Genomic DNA, 25,696 nt, shown 5'->3' on the forward strand with positions numbered 1-25,696 from the left:
CTCTTTGGTCGCGAGACCACGCTTTTTCCAGGTTTACTCTGAGCGTTTCCTTTCCCTCTTTTGGGATAAATAACGCATGGTGGCGGCTCTGTTGTTCTTGTTTCCCGCCGGTTTTTCGCGTAATGCGACAGCTGGCGACTCTGCTGGGGATAGAGAGAAGTTGACCTCTTGCTGGTCCATCTTCCCTAAGCGAGTCTCTCCTAGCGCTCTCTAGGTTAGGGATTTGGTTGCTTTGTGCTGTTATTTAGTGCATTCATTGTATATATGTGCATTTATTGTTTGCATTTATTGTGTGCATTAATGTTTGCATTCTTACATATTCATCTGCTGGTTGTGCTGTATCTCTCTGATTTGGGGTGGGAGTTACTCGAGGTAAAAGGCCCAATACCCAGGCTATGAGTGAAATCTAGGAAACCTAGGAATAGAGTGATTCATGGGAAGCGGGTGGTATGCGCCACTTAGCGGAACATTGATATCACGAGCAGTTCAGACCCTGGTAGGATATCATCGTTACATACTTCGGGTGTGTATATGATGGTATTCTGCGAAAGGTTATTTATGTTGCGTTTCTTTCGACCTTACCCTGGCCTAGATGACACCCGTGAGTGGGGAGGGAATGATCATTTTTACAGGTACAGATGGTGATTGTTGGTGACTGATGGTGACCGGATGGTGACTCAGGGTTCTGTTGGTGACTCAGTTTCTCAGATTGGGTTCAGATGGCAGTTGACCAGTTGACTTTGGGTTTCAGATGGATTGTGACTCCGTGTTCAAGCCGAAGCTTTGATCCTGTGTTCAGAGATGCACAGCTTGCCAGTCTTGGCTACATCATTTGCATCATAGCATGTTTAGTTTCCAAAAAAATAATAATACATGAAAAAGAAGAAAGTTAACTCGCATACTCATATCCTTTCCAGGATCATTCATGATAAAATAGCATCCGCATCATACGCATATCATGCACATATCATCCTTGCATTACAGACATGGTTGGGGGACAAGACTTCTCACTTTGGTTCCTGTCCTAGGCAGGATAGCTGATCAGCGACCGCACCGGTATTCAACCAGACTCAATCAACGGAGAAGTATGGATCAGGTTCAGACTGAGTTGGCTGAGATGAGGGCGAACATGGCCCAGTTCATGAACATGATGCAAGGGGTTGCTCAAGGTCAGGAAGAGCTTAGAGCCTTGGTTCAGAGACAAGAGACCGTGCTTCAGACGTCCAACCGTGCTTCGCCTGTTGCTGCACCGGTTCATGAGAATATCAATGTTGCTACTCCCACTAACGACTATGCCGTCGGGGACGAGTTGAGAGGAATAAGGATCAACGGACAGCCTCTTGCTGCGGAGACTGTTAATGCCAGAGCTACCCAGGCTCCGATTAGCCATCCTGCTCCGATTGTTGACAGACAAGAGGACATGTTTACTCTCCTCAGTGAGGACGATGATGTTGTGAGAACCGAAGAGAGGGATAGAAAAGTGGATGATCTTGCTGAGAAAATCTGAGTCATGGAATGTCAGAACTCCCTTGGGTTTGACGTGACCGACATGGGTCTGGTGGATGGGTTGAAGATCCCCTACAAGTTCAAGGCGCCCTCTTTCGACAAATACAATGGCACCTCCTGTCCTCGCACCCATGTGCAGGCTTACTTCAGGAAGATCTCTGCTTACACTGACGATGAGAAGATGTGGATGTACTTTTTCCAAGATAGCCTATCTGGGGCATCCTTGGACTGGTACATGGATCTGAAGCGAGAATCAGTCAGAAGCTGGAAAGATCTGGGTGAGGCCTTCCTGAGGCAATACAAGCATAACATGGACATGGCGCCGAGCCGAACCCAATTGCAGAGTTTGTGTCAGAAATCCAAGGAAAGCTTCAAAGAGTACGCCCAGAGGTGGCGTGAGCTAGCCGCCAGAGTGCAACCTCCTATGTTGGAGAGAGAGCTGACTGACATGTTCATTGGAACCTTGCAGGGTGTGTTCATGGATCGCTTGGGAAGTTGCTCGTTCAGCAGCTTTTCTGATGTTGTTGTTTGTGGAGAAAGAACCGAGAGCCTTATCAAAGCAGGAAAGATACAAGATCCCGGCTCTTCAAGTTTTTCGAGTGCTAAGAAACCATCCTCTGGGGCACCCAGAAGGGGAGAGGGTGAAACGAATGTTGTGCATCGTCAAAGGAGTATGAACAGAGGACAGTGTCGTCAAGTTGCTGCTGTGAATGTTCCGGCAACTCAACAACAACAGAGAAGACCAACTCAGTAGTATCAGCATCCACAACATCGTCCTCAGCAGCAGGCTTACCAGCCTCCCAATGATAATCAAGCCAATACGGGTAATGAGAGGAAGAGGATCATTTTTGACCCGATCCCTATGTCTTACGCAGAGTTGTATCCCTCGTTGATAGAGCGGAACTTGATTACTCCCAGAGACCCGCCGGCTATACCCGTCAACCCTCGGTGGTGGTATAGGCCTGAGCAGTATTGTGTGTATCATTCGGGTGCTCCTGGTCATGATGTGGATAGTTGCTTTCAGTTGAAAATGAAGGTTCAAGACCTCGTGAAGTCAGGTATTCTGAACTTTGAAGACTTGGGTCCCCATGTTAATCAAGCTGAAGATAACAAGTCCCGGGTTGGCGTTGACTTTTATTCCGAGGTCTTCAACAAATAGGGTTGTTCAAAGGCAGAAGATGCTGATGCAAAGGATACTGTCAGTTGTCATCCCTGGGGGGATCTATCACAATTGGGTCACTGTGGGCGTTCCTACAGTCGTTCAGAAGTCAGAGTAATAATCACTTTGTTTAAAAAACCTTCTCCCATGCCAAAAGGAGAAGTGATGACTTTGTTGGCAACATTTTGTGCAATGATATTTTCATTCAAATAAATGCATGTTAAACATTTGTTTTTCCAATTGTTTTCCCTTTTCGCTTTTTGCATGAAATCGGTGATCACAAAAAACCCTAAAAACAAGAATAAAAGCAATCTTTTCATCTGCATAACGATTGTCTTGTTTGATTTCCAAAAAACTTTTCATATCAAAATCATTATGCAGGTTGTTTCTCAAACCCATTGAACATAATGATCGGACGTCATCTCCCAATTTTGAATTCCCTGTATTCGAAGCGGAAGAAGATGATGTTGAAGGGATTCCTGACGAGATTTCCCGACTTCTTGAGCAAGAAAAGAAGATCACTCAGCTGCATCTCGAGAATCAGCAGAACAGCCAACTGGGGCATAAAAAAAAAACAAAAAAAAAACAAAGAAAGAGAGGGTGCAAAATCAAAAGAAATCAAAAGCAAAATCAAAAGGAAAGAAACAAAAGGAAAAATAGCACCCTCAAAGTCCCAAGTTGACTGATGCTGAATTCGACCAAAAAGAAGAGATTAACTGCCATGTGTCATGGTCAGTTATATCAGCAGAGAGTGACGAAAGCATTTGATAAGAAGGTCAAGTCTCGTGTTCCGAGGGACCTTGTGCTCAAGAAAGTCTTGTCTTTCGTGCCCGATTCCAGGGGCAAGTGGACTCCCAACTATGAACGTCCATATGTTTTCAAGAGAGCCTTTTTAGGCGGTGCTTTGATACTTACAGCAATGGATGGATAAGTTCACTCGTCCTGTGAATCCTGATGCAGTCAAGAAATACTTCGCCTAAGAAAAAACAAAAAAAAGCAAAACAGCTCGCTAAGTTGAACACCCCAAAGGGTAACTTAGGCAAAAAGGAGCGTCTCGGTGGATTGAAAACCCGAAAGGGCGATCCAGGCAAAAGTTAGAGACATTGAAAAAAGAATTTGCATCCCGCTAGATTGAACACCTCACACTGGGGCAATCTAGGCAAAAATTAGGGATTTGGCAAGTAACTGCATCTTGACAAGACTGTGTTCTATATCTGTCATCCGACAGGAATTCTCGATGCGTCGTCGATCGAAGCTCTGAATACATCGAAGTTCATAATGGTAGAGAAAAGGTCATTATGTTCAGTGTAGCCCTCTCCAATATATATCACCGATTTCAAACTTGTACAGATCTATGGGGTCTCGCCCTTTGCACACTACCATTCCATCACATCGATTTGAGCTTTTATCCAATTATTTGCACTCTTATTTGTTTCAACTCAACAAATGTTTTGCATGATTTAATTGATAAAGTATCATTGTTTTCAAAATAAACAAATTTTTCACAAATTGTTCTTAAACAAAGTGAACATTCACAATGATGAAAGGATACCTAGGAGACCCGCAATGCTCTCCCAGGGGTGGTACGATTACCGACAGGTAAGACAGTCGTTCGTATCTCGAGCATAACTGTATCTTTGTCCTGTAGAACCTTTTCATGGTCTCTCCTCAGCGAGGTTGCTCGGTGCAGTGTTGGTTGAAGTTGTTCATCTTCATATCCCCGACAGTGCAACATTTTTCTCCAAGTCCCTGTTATCCCTATGGTAGGGCATCCCTAATAGAGTACTGTTTGAGCCCTATCGTGGGGCATCCCCAGCAAGGTTGCTGTTTGAACATTTTTGTGGGGCAGTTCTCAAGCAGTAGGTGTACTGAAGACTTCAATTTTCGTCTCTCCAGCAGAGCAGTCTTCTCCTCTCCCTGGCACGGGTGCTTTTCTGCAACGATTCGGTATTTGGAGGATTGACGTCTCAGTATTCTGTCATTTTCTCAGGTAGATTTCCTCAGCAGAGTGGTTGACATGAGGAACTTCATCAATGCCTATCCATTTTCACCAGAGATCTGGTTGATCCTGGATATTTTGTTCTCCAGCATGAGTGAGGAGTCGGTGCTCTCCCTACAGAGTTTTTATCAAGCAGAGATTTCCTCAGCAGAGTCTCCCCACAGAGTTGGAGTATTTGATCAGTGGGCTCCCTAGCGGAGTTTTCATTCACTTTGCATTTTGCATGTAGTATTCATTGCATCCTCGAAACGCGTAGCATTTCCATCCTATATGGAGCATTACGCCATAGAAAAATTCAAACATATGCTTCATGTGGTCGAGATCATCAGACCGTATCCCCGGCAGAGGCGGATTTTTATTCAACCTGTACAGCACGTTTGCTACAGTTGCTCCTGATGGCATTCAGGATCAATCCCCACAGAGGTTTATTTCTTCATCCGTTGGTAAAAAGAAAACCTGGTTCTACCCAGTGGTCCCCTAGCAGATGTGGGTGTGTCTGATCTCTCCATGTAGAGCCAACCCCTTAAGCAGAAAGTGTCTATCCTTTCCTGCCATTTCCCCACTGAGATACATCCTCGTGGATGACGGTTGCTTCCGTTCCCTCCCTAACGGGATGGGTTTTCCCTATTGAGTTCTTTCCTCATTAGGATGAGTCTTGATTCAGTTTGCCTTTTTGGATCGATCCTAAATTGGCTTCTTGTTGACTGTTTTTCCCTGGGGCATAAATGAATAGTTGCTCACTAACCGGCACTCATTCACTCTTATCCTCAGCGGATTTGTTGGCTTCTACCTACAAACCGGTAGTTGTAAGTCCTATCCGTGGTTTTCTACCTACTAACCGGTAGTTGTAAAATCCCACTTTCATCCCCTTGGTGGAGTTAACCCTGTGTGCTCATCCTATTGATGACTGGTTACTTTTCTGTGGTTTTCTACCTACAAACCGGTAGATGTAATCCCTTCTTCGCAGTTATTAGTACCCAGGTTGCGGTATTGATATTCTTTTCCCCTCTGGATACTGGCCTTGATCAAGCAGTATTGTCCCCAGTCGGTCGTCCCCTTCCCTTTGGGTATTTGCTCCGAGTTAGCAACTTTATCCTCTTTTGATTGGTCATCTTTTGCATACCTAGTCCTGGTACCCTGATGCCTTTCTTTTCGGTCGATTTATCCATTTAACAACCTACAACCCGGTTATGGATAATCTTCCATGCGAGTGTATTATCTACGTTTTGACGGCTATAGATAATATGTCTCATGCACTCCCTGGTCAGTCTTTTGATTGTTCTCCCCAGCAGAGTAAGATTCGTATTCCTGGTGGAATCGAATATCCATCCTTTAACAAGTTTGCTTTCGCTCTCTTCAGGGTGATTTCGGTCGTTTTATCCATCTAACAACCTACAACCCGGTTATGGATAATCTTCCATGCGAGTCTATTATCTACGTTTTGACGGCTATAGGTAATCTGTCTCACGCGCTCTTGGGTCGAAGTCGTCCTCCCCAGTCGAGTAAGATTCGTATTCCTTGTGGAATTGAATGTCCATCCTCTAACAAGACTGCTTTTCTAGCCCTCTTCAGGATGTTGAGTGTTTTTGAACACAAACCAATTCACGTTTTGGTCGGTCACCTGTTTTCTGCCTACAACCTGGCATCCTTGGTGTTCCTTCCTGTCTACTCTCTGTCATGACCTTGATCCCCAGTGATTTTCCTCCTCTCCGTTGGTGTCGATAAACGTCGAGTTTTTCCCGATCATCCGTTGATGATTTGGTTGTGTTCACTCTCCCCAGAAGATTCCTCCTCTTCGTTGGTGTCGATAAACGTCGAGTTTTTCCTATGCGTCCGTTGGCGTATAGTTGATATCTTTCCCCACAGGGTCTTCCCCAGTTGAACCTCCTCTCCGTTGGTGTCGATAAACGTTGAGTCTCCCTTTCGTCCGCTGGCGTCTGGTTGAGTTTTCTCCTTCTCCGTTGGTGTCGATAAACGTTGAGTCTCCCTTTCGTCCTATGACGTCTGGTTGAGTTTTCTCCTCTCCGTTGGTGTCGATAAACGTCGAGTTTTTCCCGATCATCCGTTGATGATTTGGTTGTGTTCACTCTCCCCAGAAGAGTCCTCATATCCGTTGGTGTCGATAAACGTCGAGTTTTTCCCGATCATCCGTTGATGATTTGGTTGTGTTCACTCTCCCCAGAAGATTCCTCCTCTCCGTTGGTGTCGATAAACGTCGAGTTTTTCCAATGCGTCCGTTGGCGTATAGTTGATATCTTTCCCCACAGGGTCTTCCCCAGTTGAACCTCCTCTCCGTTGGTGTCGATAAACGTTGAGTCTCCCTTTCGTCCGCTGGCGTCTGGTTGAGTTTTCTTCTTCTCCGTTGGTGTCGATAAACGTTGAGTCTCCCTTTCGTCCTATGACGTCTGGTTGAGTTTTCTCCTCTCCGTTGGTGTCGATAAACGTCGAGTTTTTCCCGATCATCCGTTGATGATTTGGTTGTGTTCACTCTCCCCAGAAGAGTCCTCCTCTCCGTTGGTGTCGATAAACGTCGAGTTTTTCCCGATCATCCGTTGATGATTTGGTTGTGTTCACTCTCCCCAGAAGATTCCTCCTCTCCGTTGGTGTCGATAAACGTCGAGTTTTTCCTATGCGTCCGTTGGCGTATAGTTGATATCTTTCCCCACAGGGTCTTCCCCAGTTGAACCTCCTCTCCGTTGGTGTCGATAAACGTCGAGTTTTTCCTAGTCGTCCGATGATGTCTAGTTGCTTATTCCCTACAGATCATTTGGTAATACCATATGATTCCCCTCAGAGTTTCCTCCTCTCCGTTGGTGTCGATAAACGTCGAGTTTTTCCTATTCGTCCTATGACGTCTAGCTGTACCCTTCCCCATGTGGATTTACCTCCCCGTTGGTTTCGATAAACGTTGTGTTTTTCTCATTCGTCCGATGACGTCTGATTGTATACCCTATTCCCAGTCATTCATTAATGTCTGGTTGATTTCCCAGCCAGAATCCCCAGTAGACGTCCTATTTGGTGTCCGGTTGTGGTCTCCCTTTCGTCCTATGACGTCTGGCTGAGTTTTCTCCTTCTCCGTTGGTGTCGATAAACATTGAGTCTCCCTTTCGTCCTATGACGTCTGGCTGAGTTTTCTCCTTCTCCGTTGGTGTCGATAAACGTTGAGTCTCCCTTTCGTCCTATGACGTCTGGCTGAGTTTTCTCCTTCTCCGTTGGTGTCGATAAACGTTGAGTCTCCCTTTCGTCCTATGACGTCTGGCTGAGTTTTCTCCTTCTCCGTTGGTGTCGATAAACGTTGAGTCTCCCTTTCGTCCTATGACGTCTGGTTGAGTTTTCTCCTTCTCCGTTGGTGTCGATAAACGTTGAGTCTCCCTTTCGTCCTATGACGTCTGGTTGAGTTTTCTCCTTCTCCGTTGGTGTCGATAAACGTTGAGTCTCCCTTTCGTCCTATGACGTCTGGTCGAGTCTTCCCATTCATCCTATTATGTCTGGTTACCTCTCTGTTGGTCTTGGTAAACGTTGAGTCTTTCCCATTTCGTCCGCTGACGTATGGTTGTATCATTATCCTTCCAGTCATTCATTAATGATTGGTTACCTCTCCGTTGGTCTTGGTAAACATTGAGTTTTTCCCCATTACGTCCGCTGACGTATGGTTGTATCCTTTCCTGGTTATCCCTAGTAGAGTTGAGTTACCTATCCGTTGGTTTTGGTAAACGTCGAGTTTCTCCCATTACGTCCGCTGACGTATGGTTGTATCCTTTCCTGGTTATCCCCAGTAGAGTTGAGTTACCTCTCCGTTGGTCTTGGTAAACGTTGAGTTTTTCCCCATTACGTCCGCTGACGTATGGTTGTATCCTTTCCTGGTTATCCCCAGTAGAGTTGAGTTACCTCTCCGTTGGTTTTGGTAAACGTTGAGTGTTTCCTAGTTGTCCGTTGGCATCTAGTTGAGATGATTTCTGTTCCCATTCATCGTGTGTCGATGTCTGGATGTGCTTTACCCTGAAAAGAAAGAAGAAAACAAAAAAAAAATTCCCAGCAGTGTGCAAATTTCTACGGTACTTGGTATTCAATCCCTGTTTACCCTGAAAGTCTGACAGCCGTTGCTCTCATCCATTCGGGTTCCCAACTGATTGAATAGGGGCAGCTGTAGCACCTCAAATTTGCACCCTACCTTTTGTACATTCATTTCATATTAGGTCATTAACATAACATGGTCCACTGCATAACATTGCATTGTCCATTTGCCCATGTGCAAGCCCACTGACAAATTAGGTCAAACTGCTCAGGAGATCAGGTCAAACAAGCAAGCATGTGCTATTTTCATTGGGACAAAGCCCTAGGATTGATTTATCAAGTTCATATGGTCTAAGGATCATTTTGAAGTGGTTTGGCCCAAGATTGGAGGCTCAGAAGTCATCAGTCAAGCTGAACTTCTTCAGAAAACCTAGAAAGTCAACTGTGGTCAACCGTGGTCAACTGTGCCTGATTTCATGGATTGGAAGGTGTGAGATGGTTTGAAAGGCCTCATTCATGTCCATATAAGTCTCATTTGACATATCAAAGACCAAGGTTGAAGAATTGGAGGTCAGACAAGAAGTTTCCTAAAATGGCAGGTGACCTGTAATTTCAGCTGCCCAAAATGGAAACTTTTTCTCCTCAAAATAACTTCATCATACAAGCTTCAAATGGAATTTTGTCCAACATGAAAGTTGAATATCTTGATCTCACCATTCCAAAAAGTCCAAGAACTTGAAATTCCCATGTGTGGTTAGCAAGATATGGACCAATCATTTTCAGAAAATGCCCGAAATCAAAGTGCCATAACTTTCACCTGGAGTGGCCAAATTGGATGGTTTTTCTTTGAGCAAATCACATTTAATGTGTACTTTCATAATCCATCACCACATTTTGCCAAAAGCATTCACACAAAAAGGTCAATTTTCAAGTGCACTAATTAAAATCCAAGGGCAAAATGGTCCAATTTGAGAAATATTTGGAATTTTGAAATGAGGCTTTTTGTAACATTTTCTAAATATCATTTGTGACTTGTTTGAACAAAATTTGGACAGAAAATGAGCTGCATTAAGGAAGGGCATTTTGGCCACACACTTGAAAAATTGCACATTACACTAATTCTCCAATTTTGCTAATCTTAATTAATTTTGGATTAGGGAGAGGTATAAATAGATAATTTTAACTGTAATCATTAATCATTAATCATTCTGCAAGATCCAAACAGAAAATCACAAAAAACTCTCTCAATTCTCTCACTTTTTCACACATTGCTTTCACTTTTTTTTCCAAATTCATCAATAATTCATCAATTTTCTTGCAAATTCGTGGTGTAGTTTTCATTTGCAGGTGTTAATCAAGAGCTGTTTGCATCAATTGGAACTCAAAACCATCAAAAACTCCAACTGTCCAAGATCGTTCATCAATGGCAAATCAAGAATTCGAGCACCTGGAGTATTGTTGAGCTACCAAAGTTGTACCAATCATCTTCCTAATCAACATACTTCACCTGTTTTCGAGAATTGAAGCGAAACAAGCACAAATTCCGCGACTGCATACTTACAAGGTTGGATTTCGAATCTAACCGTTTGCCAAATTGAGATAGGGCATTTGTAGATCTTTCATTGTAGAGTAGCATAGAGCTTGTATCATGCGTTTTCATCAATTATTGAGAGAGATATCTTAGATTAAAGTTTAGATGCACAAACTTCTTTCGTTCGATTCGCTTTGTACACGAGTTTCTGGACAATTTCGTTTGCATATCTGGAACGTACGTACTTAGACCTTTCTATCCATATAAAATTTGTGCGTTTTCGTTGAGATTTGATCGAAACCGTAGCTGGGACTCAAGAACATGAACCGCGAGGAAGAAACGTAAATTTTCTGGAAATAATCTGTGTCCAATCCGTTTCAGCGCTGGCTTAATTCAATTTTCCTGTTTCCCGCCTCTGTGAGCGAATGAGACGCTGCCAGCAAATTAATGCCATACGCCGTCGTTTAGGCTTGGCTAGTGATAATTACGTTACTGCCATTACAGACCAAATTAATTCACATAAACTTAAATAATTATTCAATAAATATTACAAAACTTCTAAAATTCATATAAAATCCATTTTAAGTCCAAAATTAGTGAGACTTTTTTTGTTAGATTCATAATTTTGTCTAGAATTTTATAGGTATGATAACTCAAGTTGTGCCTGGTAGAATTTTTTATTGGCTTATTGATTTTTGACATGTGTGCAATATTCATGTGTTTTACCATTTTAATCACCAAATAATCATGCTAACTCCAAATTAATTGAAATTTCATATGATGATTCTTGACTCATTCCTGTAATTTTTGGTGTATGATTTGTAATTTTTGGATCTCTGGATTGATAGATATGATTTATTCAATTTGAGTGTGACAATATGTGTCACACTATGATATGCCAACTTCATGATTTATTTTCCATGCTTCCCTTAGGCCTATGGCTCTGATTTTTTGCATGAGATACCTATTATATGTTAGCTTTCAACATGAGTTTTTGTGGATTTAATTGATCCATTTTCAATTTGATTGATACTTTTGATTGCTGTTTAGCATTTTTAGGACTTTGTTTGTGTGACAAATTTACATGTGTTGCCAAATCCTCATGCTTTACCCTATGAATATGAAATTTGGTGGAGTGCTTCCTAACATGTATAGATTCCATTTGGCTTTGGTCCCATTCATTTCCCATTTGATCTCACTGTTTTACAATTTATTGAAGTTGACATGTGATTTGTGATCTAATTTGGTTGTGTTTTTGCATGTCTTAACTTTCTGATTTTCATTACCCTACTTCCTTTTGTCCAAATGGCATGAAAATTGATATGTAGCTCATCGAATGTGTTCTGTTTAGGCATAAATTTTTGTGAGATTTATTGAGCTGTTGTGGTTTGGGTTTAATCGAAATCATTCTGTTTGTGTATATGTAGTTCATAATTGCCTAGCTTGACTTAATTTGTACATAAAATGAAATTGGTGTATAGTTTGGATGTGAGACCAATTGGATGCTCTTGGTATGTGATTTATCTTGACATTGATCATGTTTGGCTTGCTGTTTTAATGTTTTCCCTCCTTTGGACCCTAGGCTTGTCCTAGCGGTCTTATATCTCACATTTGAGTTTGACTTTGACTTTTCAGGTTAAAAAGCTAATACCTTAAGGAGGTTGACATACTTGTTTGAGTTGTTTCACTTGACTATTGTGGACTAATTTGTTTGTTTTGTAGGATGCTTGGTTCCTTTGAGCTTTGCACCTTGCTTTGTTTAGATTGTGCAGTTTAATTGTTGACTTTGCTGTTTACTATTGGTTTGTCTGTATACTGATCATATTAGATTGATTTCAGGTACCATAGTTGCTTACAGTTCCTTGAGAACTTTGCATTGCTTTGCTTGATAGCATTTGCATTGAGGTAGACTCTCTTTTCTCCATGTAGTCTGGAAGACCTGGCCTGTTACTTGGCCAGGCACCTGTCTGAAGTCCTCCTTAAGAGGCGATGTTTGTGTTTGTTTACTTTTGTCCCAAGCAGGAAAAGTCCTTGATTAAGGCAATTGGCGGATAAAAGAGATAAGCAATCTATCTCCCGCTCTTCTGTTGAGTCGTCCCTCTGCTCACACCACTGTGTTGACGCATTGGGACACAAACCCAAGATCTTGTACAGTGTACAATCGAGTCAGTGTCTTGAGTATAGAAGGGTTCCCACATTCTGAACCCATGCTCCTTTGTCTGAAGCTCTCCCTGACCAGGGATAAGAGTTGTGAAGTCTAATCTTCACTCTCCTTTCATCTGCTTCACCTTAGCCCCTCAATGGCAAGGTTAAGAGCACCCTTAACCCTGTACAGATGACTTGCTCTTGCAGTCTTACCCTTTGATTGAGCCCCAATTGTGTGTATATAGCGTGTGCTGCTTGTGAATGCTTGATTTACTGCTTGTGTTGAATAGGATAGGCTTGCTTCCTGTGCAAGTTAGCTAGAAACCTTAACTTAGGGACGATTTTGCATGACAACATCTAGGCTCGAGTCGTAGTCTCCCTAGTGTTGTGTCTCCCTCTGTTATCTGGTTAGGCTAGTCCTGTGTCCCTTCGTAGGGGAACTACGTCGCCCTGATCCTCATACCAGATGAGGTAGGTAGGCAGGAGATGAGCAGATCTCTCCGGGCGCCTGTGTCTTTGTTTTGTCTTGCGTGTGTTAGGAGATGGATGTAAGCCCAGCGATTGGCATTCCACATCCTGTGTCTTGTTGTGTGCTTGGAAGCTGATGTAAGTCCATCGAGTGGCATTCGGGTTCCAGTGTGCGTGTGTTTGGTTCGGATGCTGATGTAAGTCCAGTGATTGGCATTCAGGCTCCACGTTTTCCTTTGCCTGTGTTTGTTTGTGCGTGTTAGCCGAGCTACGGATGCTCTGATTCTCCTTCGTCCAAAGGAGATACGTATGCATAAGATGCGATATCTTAGCGAGCATGTGTCGTTTCCTCAGTCCGAACTACTTAGACTCTGATGTCTATGCTTGATAGACTAAGTAGGCCCAGGATGCGGTATCCTGCCGAGTCAGTCTTGTTGTTTTCTTGTGTCTCTTCCAGCCAGTGTGTGTGTGTGTGTGTGAGCAGTGTTTTAGCAACCATTTTCCTTTCTATTGTGCGTGGATCCCGTCGAGTACGACGGATGCGTAGGGGTGCTAATACCTTCCTTTCGCATAACCGACTCCCGATCCCATTCTCTTTGGTCGCGAGACCACGCTTTTTCCAGGTTTACTCTGAGCGTTTCCTTTCCCTCTTTTGGGATAAATAACGCACGGTGGCGGCTCTGTTGTTCTTGTTTCCCGCCGGTTTTTCGCGTAATGCGACACGTACCATGGAACTCACTCTCTCCACCACTTGATCTTCCACCTCAATTAATGAGGCAGATCAAGTGGTCCACGTTTTTTTGATTATCTGATTTTTATTTTTATTTCTTTAATTTTCATTAATTCATATTAATTTTAATATTGATCCAAAAAATATGAGAGTTTCACCAAAATATTTTAAATAAAATCCTCTTTCATTTTTGAATTAAAATTATTTTTTGGATCATTATTAATATTTTTCATGATTTAATTGATTTTGTGAATATTTTTAATTGTTTAAAAATACTTTTAACTTTCCAAAAATTCTGAAATTTTTTATCCAAGGTCCTTTGAATTTGTTTGACCTATGATAAATCTAATGGCCATTTCTTTGGTGTTTTGATGAGGTTTTAGGAAATTGACCAACCATATTTAATTTAATGCATTATTTTTAATATTTTTAATTGTTTAAATGCCAAATTAATTGTGTAGAACCATTTTAATTGACTTTGTAAGTTTGACTTGTGTTGTTGGGCCTTGGTCAAGGTTGATCTGACTTTGTTAGGTTAAGATCATTGGATTTAGAGGATTGATGGAATGTACATTCCATCTTCCAAAATGAATGAATGATCTTAACTTAGTAAAAGTCCTCCTTTGTCCAATTTGAGTTTGATCCATGTCCCCTCCCTCTTCATCTCATTCCCCTTATTTATGCATTCATGTCATGGAACTATGATATCTCAATATCCTAAGGCTAGTGTAAGACCCCAATTTTTGACCCTAAGATCCCTCATGGCATCATAACATTGCATTGCATAAGCCTCAAGGATCATTGAGCATTTTGACTTCCTTCCCCTGTGGTTGGGATCTCTTTGTGAGTGATTCTTAATCACCAAGCATGTTTTCATTGTATATCATTGCTTTTCTCATTTGTTTGCTAACTAAAATGCACAAAAATATGTCATTAACCTGTGTTACTTGCAGCTTAAGCAGTCAATAGGTCAAGCATATCAAGTGGATCTTATGTGTACAAGATGAGGAATTTCCTTGAGATGAGGACCATTTGATCATTTTAAAGAGCTTATATGAGCTAGGGTTTCATTTTGAAGCAAATTTACCAGGTGGTAGAGGCCCAAGTTCATCAAGGCATATTCAGGTCATCTGAGGACCATACAAGTCAAATGTGCAGTCAATTGAGGGCTATGAGTTGAGGAATGGAATTTCTTCATCCTAATCATGTTCATACAAGGCCTATTCATCATGTCAAACATCTATCTTGAAGATTTTGAAGTCAAAGCAAAAGTTTCCAAAAATGGAAACTGACCTGTAATTTCAAGTTTCCAAAAATGGCAAGTTTTTGGTTCACATTCAACTTGACTTTCCAAAATCAAAGAAGCTTCAAATGGATTATTGGTGAACATGAAAGTTGAAGATCTTTCTCTCCTCTTTTCAAAAAGTCCTATATCATGATCATCTGATGAATGGTTGAGAAGTTATGGCCAAATGATCACATAGTATACATGGAAGTTCAAAATGCCATAACTTTTGATTCCAAACTCCAAATTGAACCACTCTTTTTGCAAAATGCTCCTTGTGACCAAGAGATTCCAAATTGAATCATTGCCTTGCATGAAAGAAGCTCACATGATCAAGTGTCCATACAAGTGCATTTTGGAGGGATATTTGATAATTTGAATTTGGTGGATCATACAAGCCTAATACCAATCCAATGTTGTTTATTGAATTATTTTAATTGGATTTGCACCTTGCATGGCACTGTTCACGTGCACATTGCTCATGCTACCTCACACTTGCCAATTTGCAAAACACCTCACATCTCTCTAATTTTCAATTAACCATTGCCTAATCTTGATTACAGCATCATTAACACATCATATATAAGCCAAATCTTAATCATAATTGGAAAGAATAACAGAATTTGGATAAAAAATTTCATTTCCCTCCCAATTTTCTCTCTCATCGAATCTCAAAATTCTTCACACAAACACCAAGTTTCTTTGTAGATTCATGATCCTTGTGTAGTTTTGAGCAAGAATCAACCATTACTTTGACCAATTCAGTCCAGAATCGTGCAGATCCAAAGCTTGAACATGAAGATGGAGTTCTGAAATTGAGCTTGATTTGAGGATTTTCAACTGCTTCTTTGTGCATAAAGCTTCATTAGAGGATTGAGGAAGAAGATCTGGACATTTTGGAGGCTTGAACATGTGAATTTGAAGAACTGCATCTCAAGTAGGTGAAAAATTCGTCATCTCTTTTCTTCAATTTCTTGCCATGATTAGATAGATCCTGTTGTGCTGATGATGTTGATATAGTTAGATTTTGAAATGGATGGATATTGATCAAGATATGATGATTTAAAGTTTGGTTGTTCAAAATGTTTTCCTTCGATCTGCTTGATTCATGAGGTTTTAGGTTGATATGATATGATATCTGTGATCTACGTTGCAAGACGGTTCTAACGGTGTATGGTTTGCAAAATTCTGGAAAAAATTCTTGTTGCTCCGTCGTGTACACAGTCGGAGAAGACGGTGAAACCACCGTGTGCCGCCTTCTGGTTTTGGCCTAGGGTTTCTGTCTTAAACGCAGCGTTTCTTTCACTTTGTGACCGTCCACACGCGGGTTCGAACCTTCGCTTGTGCATTTTGTTTTAAAATTCCAATTGAGCGCGCCTTGAACCGTCAACACATGAGTTCGATTCTTCACTGGCGCATGTTTTCTGATTTCTCACTTGAGCGCTCTTTAACCTGGCTAGCATGAGTTCGAACCTGGCCTTATGCACTTTCTGATTTTCATTCACATTTCATTTTCCACATGATTTTCATTTTGTTCATTCAACTTCTAAAAATCATAAAAAATAGAAGACATGTCCAAATTGATCCAAACTTTTTTTCACATTCTTGTTTTGATGTCTAGTATTTTTTAGCATCAATTTCATAAATTGTTGGATGCTGGACTTTTAATTGGGAATTGTTGATTGAACATGATGCCATATTGCTATGTTGCACTCATTTGTTTGTGAAATGCTCATGGTTTATCCAATGGACTTGAAATTTGACATGCTTGATCCTAACATGTGATTTGATGTTTGAGCTTTGGTTTGAGATTTTTATCATATGCCATCACTATTTTGGACACATGAACATATGGTGTGACAATTTGTGTCACATATTTGATATTGCATTTATGCATTTTCATTTGCAAATCATTTGAGCTCTTATGGACTTAATTTTGTGCATGATGTTCATTCTTAACATGATAAGCTTACATAAAAAATCTCATGATCATTGGATGCTTTTCTGTTTTGATTTGGATTTTCTAATTTGATTGTCCATTTTGTGCACCTTTGCTTGCCTTTGCTTTACATTGATCATTTGATGCATTTGCCTTATGAATTGGTTTTGGTACTTTTGAGGACTCTTTCTTGTCTGATTGAATGTGCTTCATGTGAAATATTGACTTCTGTTTTGGTCATTTGACTTGCCTTTGACCCTAGTCTTTGTACTAGTGGTTTGTACTCACCAATTGTGTTTTGTGTTTCAGGTATTTAGCACTAATGGTTGGTTTGGTCTCATTACTTGAGATGCCATTTGCTTTGATCACTAACTCTTGTTGTGTTGTAGGTCCATTGATGTGATGAACTCACTTGAGTGCTTGCACTTATGACTTACATTGTGTATAATTGTTGGATGATTCCACCGTTGTCTGTTTGGTTTTCTGAATGCAATATTAACTATTTGGCTTTTGTACAGGTACATTAGTCGCTTTTAGCTCTTGCTTGAGCTTTGCTTTGGTTTGTGGTTGATATACCACTTAGGTAACCACTCTCTTACTCCATGTAGTCTGGAAGTCCTGTCGCCTTTTTGGCAGGCATTTGACTGAAGTCCTCCTTAAGAGGCAATGATTGTGATTGTTTACATTTGTGCTAAAGACCTCCAAGTGAGGCATGTTACTTGATAAGTCCTCCTAAGTGAAGAGGCAATTGACAGATAGAAGGGATTAGCAATCAATCCCCTGTTATTCCGTGAGTCTTTCATTATGCTCGCACTACGTGCTGATGCTCTTGAATAAACACCCAAGATTTTGTATAGAGTCAGTCAAGTGGAATAGGGTCCCTCATTCTGGATCCCCACACTTTCTTTATCATAAGCTCACCCAGGCAAGGGTTAAGAGCATGAGGTCTCATCCTCATTTCCTTCCATCAGCTTCACCCTAACTCTCAATGTTAGTGGTTAAGAGCTTCAGAACACCCTTATAGTTTTGGCTTGTTTGTCGAGGTTGATATGGCCGGATTCCAATGAAACTTTAAATTGGAAAAGAAGGACATTATTCATGGAGCACATAACTTAGTCTGCCCTATCTACTTCAATGACTATGAAGACGAATCACATTTATTCTTAACCTGCAGAATAATCTTGAAGGTATGGGAAAAAGTATATGCTTTGTTGGGTTTTCTTTTTGTTTTCAAAGAGACTTCTTTCCCTTCCCGCATGTTGCCCTTTTGTCTATTAGGTTTTGTGGTTTTGTCGGATTTCCATTTTTTTATGGGCAAGCTCTTAGATAACATGGACATTGTTATGTGTATTAAACAGATTTATTCGGAGGGATACCAAGATACGTTTAAGTATTCTATGACATACTTGTGGGAGAATGGGAATCTAATTTGGAACCCTATTTTGTTTCATAGTTGTTTTGTCTAGTGTATTTCACTTTGATTTCCTTTATACTCAAGATTGAGTAGCCTTAATACTCATTCTTATTGAATCTACTTATAAAAGAAACTTTATTCAAATTAGACATTTATCTTTGTTTTTGTGACCTGATGTGCAGTGAATTTTTTTTCCTACAATCTTCACAACTTGGCACCAAAGTCTATAATCGACTACTATTCAAATAAATCTTCTGTGCTGAAAAAATTACTCATTTTTTTAAAATATTCATAAATATTGTGATGTAAGACTCGATGGGATTTTATTAGAGCCTTACACAATAAGTATAAAGAGAAAAGTATAAGTTAGATGTTAATTGTAATTCTAAACTTAGTACTATTTGATATTGGTAATGAATAAATCATGATTCTTTAGTTAAAAAGAAAATAATATATTTTTAATTTCTATTGACGACATTACTTAGCGCTTAATAATACAACACTTTCATTATGGTATTATGTATGAAAGATAAAGTTGTATAAAAAGAATTTTATGTTACCTTAATTCTATCATGAAAGACCGGTATTCTTTTGGCATTTTGGTTCTCATTGTTTGTATTATTTCACTTTTAGTGAAATATCACTCGACGAAGAAAATATATATATACCTAACTTATCCTTATTAAATTTATATGGCTTCTATCTTTCTGTTTTTCACAAATATATTTTATCCATAATGCAAACTTATATTATATATACGGGCAATACTAGAAACAATGAAACATCTTTATTGCTTCACTACAAAAATCTGCTTCAACAAGTTACAAAAAGATATATTTTTATATTGAAGTCTTAGATGAAAAGATTATATTTTTGTATCAGAATTTTTAGATTCAAGTGTAACATATTTAAAAACTAAAATCATCTTCTATGACTTGCCATGTATTATATCTACAAGTAACCTTAAAATATGATCTTTATTTTACCCTTTTAGCTAAGGATTTATATTTATTTTTTTAGAACTATGCTTAGAATTACCTATGACAACATTTCCTCTCACCCTATATATATATATTGCATTTCACCCTTTCCCCTTCCATATACTAAACCGTTCTTCTCATTCCCTCTCCTCCTCCATATACTAAACCCTCCTTCTAATTCCTTACATTAAATTTTATCATGAAGGGCAGGTCTTCTATTATCATTTTCATTCTTATTGTTTGTCTTATTTCACTTCTAGTGATATATCGTTCATCTTTTTCCGAAGAAAAGGTAAATATACCTAACTTATCCTTTATATGTAATTTATATGGCTTCTATCTTTCTGTTTTTAACAAATATATCCTATCAATAATACAGACTTATATTATATATACTGGCAATACTAGAAATAATGAAATATCTTTATTGCTTCAATACAAAAAGGTATATATTTATATTGAGTTCAACATTATATTTTTGTATCAAAATTTTTAAATTAAAGTGTAACAAATTTAAAAACTAAAGTCATCTTCTATGACTTGCCATGTATTATATCTACAAATAACCTATTTATTTTACCCTTTTAACTAAGGATTTATATTTATTTTTTTATCTACTATTGAAATTTTAATTTCCATGTAAATTATTTAATATTTTGAATTTCTGCATATTTAAATTTGGTTATTTGAAGCACACTGAGATGGGTGTTGTGTTTGAATATTCCTTTCTATATATAGAAACACAATAACAAAAGCTTGACTTTTCCTTAAGTTAGTCTCTTTCTCGTACAATAATGCAGTGCATAAAGGAAAAGTCATATGAGTCACGTAAACTACTTTTTTTTAATTAAGATTAAAAAAATATATCACCAACAAAGCTTACTAATTAAAATTATGGGCAGTTGCAGTCATATTTGCAGGAACATAATAACCATTGGATTTAAGACACAATCATGTACATTCTAAAACTATCTTTTATTCATTTAATTATTTGTTATATTTTTCTATTATGAATTAATTAAATAATATTTATAATGCAATATTTTACAAAAATTAAGTTAATACAAATTTTATAAAAAATAATTATTGATTAGTATATTCAAATTTCAAACAAAATTCTATTAGGATTCAAAATTATATATTAATTTTTAAAATAAACAATATTTTGTTTGAATAACAATTAAACTTTTTTCAATAAAAAATATGTATTGTGTTTGACCATATATGGACACATACTAGTATCTTATTCACATGTGACTATATATATATATATATATATATATATATATATATATATATATATATATATATATATATATATATATATATATATATATATATATATATATATATATGTGTGTGTGTGGATATATATAATAAATGTGACATAATGTCTTTGGTGTCCTAATTTTATAAAAATTCATCTTAGATAAATATAAAATAAATAATAAAATCTTGTATAGAAAAATTGAAAAAATTGAGAAGACTACTTTAGTAAAAAAATATTAAATAAAAATTATATTGATCAATAATTTATGTTTCATACAAATTACTGGTTATGGGTAAATATATAATGAAAAATAAATATATTATAAATATATAATATTTACCAATTACATTTTAGATAAATCTTAAACAAATAATAAAAAATTGAGAAAAAAAATAAATAAGAAAATCGGGAAGAACATTTTAGTAAAAAGATATTAAAAAAATAGGATAGCTATGGCAACATTTTCTCTCCCCCTCTATATATATGTATTTCACCCTCTCCCCCTCCATATACTAAACCCTCCTTCTATTTCTATCCATTAAAGTATATCATGAAGGGAACGTCTTCTATTATCATTTTCGTTCTCATTGTTTCTCTAATTTCACTTCTAGTGAAATATCATTTATATTCATATTTTTCCGAAAAAAAGGTAAATATATCTAACCTATCCTTATTGAATTTACTATCTTTCTGTTTTTAACAAATATATCCTATCAATAATGCAGACTTATATTATATATACTGACAATACTAGAAACAATGAAACATTTTTATTGCTTCAGTATAAAAATGTGCTTCAACAAGTTACAAAAAGGTATATATTTATATTGAATTCAACATTATATTTTTGTATCAGAATTTTTAAATTCAAGTACAAATTTAAAAACTAAAGTCATATTCTATGACTTGCCATGTATTATATCTACAAATAACCTTAAAATATGCTATTTATTTTACCCTTTTAGCTAACGATTTATATTTATTTTTTTATCTACTATTGAAATTTTAATTTCCAAGTAAAATTATTTAATATTTTGAATTTCTGCATATTTAAATTTATTTATTTGAAGCACACTTAGATGGGTGTTGTATTAATATTGTTCTCTTGTATGGATTTTCTTAAATTCTAACATATAATTTAATTTTTTACATTATTCTTTTAAAGTTTTTCTTTTAGACATGGTTGTATAATTAATTTTAAAGTTTACAAGACATATTTCATTTCTTTTACCTAATCTTAGGCATTTATGTAACGACTAAACTATCTACAAAGGACACAAATTGGTCACAAAAAATATTGTTATATCGTGTCAATAAAAAATGTATAGAAATGTTAATAATTACTTTATTTATTATATCAATATTTATGTTTGAATTTCAGCGGTGAAGAGCCAAAAACTATACTTCAATACTACAAGAAGAGTTTTAGTCGTTTTGTAGCCAACCTTACAAAAGGAGAAGCCAATAAAATGGCAGGTGTGTGAAATTTTTTCTTTCTATTGAAACAAAAATGCTAATATAAGTTTATTATATATAATAAGACTTTAGACAAAACTATTTAGAGGAATTGATGTGTCCTTTGATTCTTAAAGAAGTCACACTAATTAAATGTCAATTCACCCTAGTTGTTCTCTGAATGTAGAATGCAAGCACCGATTATATTTTTAGTTCTCTATGACTTTGAATTATTTTTTTAAAGATGGATAATTTAAAATATATAGGAAAAATTGAATATAAAAGAAATAAAGTTGAGGAAAAAAGAATTCTTATATGATGTATAATTTAGAATGAACAAAAAAATGGCTCGGGATCTACTTAGCTAGTGAGAGAAAGAAATAAGTTGTTGCGTTTAGACATGAAAATTAGAAAGTGTGTTGCATATTTGTCATCCGGCTAGACACATTTTCCAAACATTTCAGTTAGAGTACTTTTATCTTATATATCCTGATGGTTGAACTTGTGTCAATGTTTGATCCAATACTTTATCATTATAAATAACTCATTGTCAAACCTTGAATAGTCACAATTTAGAAGCAAACCTAAATGAAATGAAAAATAGTAGGTTTATCAACAAATAATAGAAGATGTTTTTTTTATAAATAAGATGGAAGAAATATCTTAAAGGAGTACAAAAGATATTCGACCCATTAGTACATTAAACAAAAACATTCTATAAAATTAACTAAAAATAAAACACACAGTTTTATCTTTCAAACCATCCTGAAATTATTTCGTCCATTTTTAAAATACACCACCCGCCATAATGGAATTGGCGCGCGCACGCACGCACTTTCCTGTTTTCACACACTTCTCTTAATACCTCATATATATTGTTATCTAATACTACTATTTTTTTCATTTTACAAGCTAAATCATTGAGTTTATTTTGAAGATTGATGTTTGAAACTTTAACTTTTGAAATACTATAACAATTGGTTAAAATAGATGCTATATTTTCAACTATTTGTTTCTTCTTATTTTGGATAATTGATATCCCTTATCAAAAATAAATTATATTTTTTGTAATCATATTACAAATTTATAATTGAAATTTTTTCGCATAATTATTTTTTATTATACATTCTCCATTTAGAATAAATGTGTTTTTTTACCGATATATCTCAATATATTATTTCTACAATACCAAAATAAATTTATCCGTGAGGGAACATGTGTATTTTACTAGTTTTGCTTATAAAAAATTTAACATTTAACTCACTAATTTAAATTTTGTGAGTTCTAACATTTTAATTTAGAAGTCGAATAACATTTACAACTAGAATGATATAAATATATTGTTAATTTTATTTTTACTTTAACAAAAAGTATACTATTTATTCTATAATAATATAAAAGTGCATAATTAAAATTACATAAAATATGTAACTTAAATTCTCTTTCCAAGCCAACGAAATCTCATCATCTCGAGTAACGAGAGAGTATCTCTTTGTATCGGCAAGAAGACACACAACTCCTTCAAGTTCTGCATCACAATAATTCATAGTTAACAATATTATAAATATTTAAAAAACGATGAGTACTTTTTCAATAGAAAAAATTAAAGTGTAAAGAGACCCGCCATTCTTTCTGATTCTTTTCTGGTCAGCTTTACGACAAATCCATTCAAAATCTTCGAGTAATAGTCGATAACAAACTCTACTGCCGAGTCTAAAATTGTAGGAAAAAAATAAGTTAAAAAGTCTTCAAATTTTTGTGTTGGGTAAATAAGAATTCACCGTAACAATTAAGCCACCTATTAGCAGCTTGATGTATCAATTCAATGTCTTGACGCATTATATTTTCGAAATAAGGTCCAGTTATGACAATATAAATCTGCATTTTTAATTCAATAGGTTTATGATAAAGATAAAAAATTATACTTTTTTCAACTAAATTAAACTATTAAAAACATAAATATGAAAAAGTGATAACAACTTCTCTTTAGGTGTTTTTGTTGACATGGTGAATAACATTTAACCAAAAGCATCGTATGTAGCATAAGACTAAGGAGGTACAAAAGGATACGAACCATTATGCCCTTAATTGTAAAGCTAATACTGACAACAACAAATGTTAAATTGGAAAATTTTAATTAATTCACACAACCATAAATAACATTCTTGTATCTCATATTCACTATCAGTATCACATTAAATTTTTTTTTTCATAATTAAGAAAATGTATTGTAAAATTTATTTTCACATTTTGTCAACAAATATTATAATGGTTATGTAGGCCACTTAAAGAAAAAAGAAAAGAGAAAGAGAGATGGTACATGGTTGGATGGACGGTTGTTGTTGGTGCAAGCACGATAGATAGAAAATTTATCACCAAGGTCAAATTAGGAGACAATACAACATATGAGGTAAATCTATCTACCTCATATGTTGTATTGTCATGCTATAGTGTATGAATTTACCTCATATGTTGTATTGTCTCCTAATTTGACCTTGGTGATAAATTTTCTATCTATCGTGCTTGCACCAATAACAACTGTCCATGGTGCAAGATTTTGTAAGGATGCAGGGTGTGGACCTAAGTTCTCTCCTGCCACTACCGTAAGCACTCCATCACGCATTGCATGGAATGCTCCAATAGAAATTGCATCCTTATAATGATTACTGTTGTCTGCTGAATCAGATCCAAGTGATACTGATAATATATCAACCCCATCAAGAATTGCATCATCAAATGCGGCAAGAATACTTTCATCAAAGCACCCAGTTGACCAGCATACTTTGTATACAGCAATGCGTGCAGACGGGACTGCACCTCTTGTCGTTCCTTGTGCAAGTACTAGCATGCTTACCATGGTAACTGGGTTCCCGGCTGCGGTTGATGATGTATGAGTTCCATGTCCCTTTGAATCTCTTGGAGATTCAAAATCTACTTGGCTCAAGGGTTCATTAGAACTAGATAAATAATACTTGGCTCCAATGATTTTTCTACAAAAACATGTTAACTTATATTAATATTTTTATTTGTTTGATTGTGTTTCATCTCTATATAATAAGGCATTATACTGTAAATCATATTGAAATACCAATTTGTGATATTGCTTGTGGGTGAAGATGAAAATGTTTAAAGTTTAATTTCCTGATGATATAAAGGAAGATTTTTTTATCAACAATAACATAAGGAAGTCAAATACCTATTGCAAGAAAAATTTGAAGCAATACAACTGCCATTCCATTTGGTCGGTAGAGGACCGAAACCTTCATCATTGAAACTAGAAGATTCCGGCCAAATTCCAGTAACAATAACCCCCAGAATAATATCACTTTCATAATTTTCTCTTTCAGCATATTGTGTTAGACCAATAAAGTCCCATGACTTGGTGGTAAGGATGTGTCTCTTTTGATTAAGTAAAACAGACACCACTCCTTCGAGCCCTATATTACAAATTTATAATGGTTAATAAATTTTTAAACATTCAAAATGGTGTCAACTAATGTTTTAATAGAAAGAAAAAAAAATCACATACCAGCCATTTTGTTGGCTTCTTCAATGGAGTTGTCAATAATGATATGTGTAACTATTTACGGTAATCATTTTGAAGAGAAGTGGAAGTTCAAAGATCCCCAACTTTAAAAAATGTAGAGCTTAGTTATTCTTTCAATAGAACATTAAAGAAATGCAAAAATTTCAATTTGTATTAGTATTAAATAAATTGTGTAGTTCGATTAAATTTATAAAATCTCTCATGCATGTATAAAAAAGAAAAATGTATGCTTTTATCAAAATAAAAATTAAATT

At 36.8% G+C, this 25,696-nt stretch overlaps 1 protein-coding gene across 1 annotated transcript; it reads right to left on the reverse strand.

Moving 5' to 3' along the window:
* Positions 1–23,210: 23,210 nt before the first annotated feature.
* LOC127122010 (cucumisin) lies at positions 23,211–25,431 on the reverse strand. The gene is made up of 7 exons (XM_051052427.1): positions 25,425–25,431; positions 25,092–25,332; positions 24,360–24,885; positions 23,677–23,773; positions 23,516–23,608; positions 23,314–23,423; positions 23,211–23,216 (listed from the first exon to the last, which is right to left on the reverse strand). The coding sequence occupies exons 1-7, from the start codon at positions 25,429–25,431 to the stop codon at positions 23,211–23,213; spliced, it is 1,080 nt and encodes a 359-aa protein (XP_050908384.1).
* Between the last annotated feature and the right edge of the window lie 265 nt (positions 25,432–25,696).

Source organism: Lathyrus oleraceus, chromosome 2 (genome assembly GCF_024323335.1).
Source record: "Lathyrus oleraceus cultivar Zhongwan6 chromosome 2, CAAS_Psat_ZW6_1.0, whole genome shotgun sequence".
Classification (NCBI taxonomy): Eukaryota; Viridiplantae; Streptophyta; class Magnoliopsida; order Fabales; family Fabaceae; genus Lathyrus; species Lathyrus oleraceus.

Coding starts and splice junctions, on each gene's coding strand:
- LOC127122010 (XM_051052427.1), bottom strand. Junction 24,886..25,091: donor TCAAATTTTTCTTGCAATAG/GTATTTGACTTC, acceptor ATGTTTTTGTAG/AAAAATCATTGGAGCCAAGT. Junction 23,609..23,676: donor TAGGTGGCTTAATTGTTACG/GTGAATTCTTAT, acceptor CTACAATTTTAG/ACTCGGCAGTAGAGTTTGTT.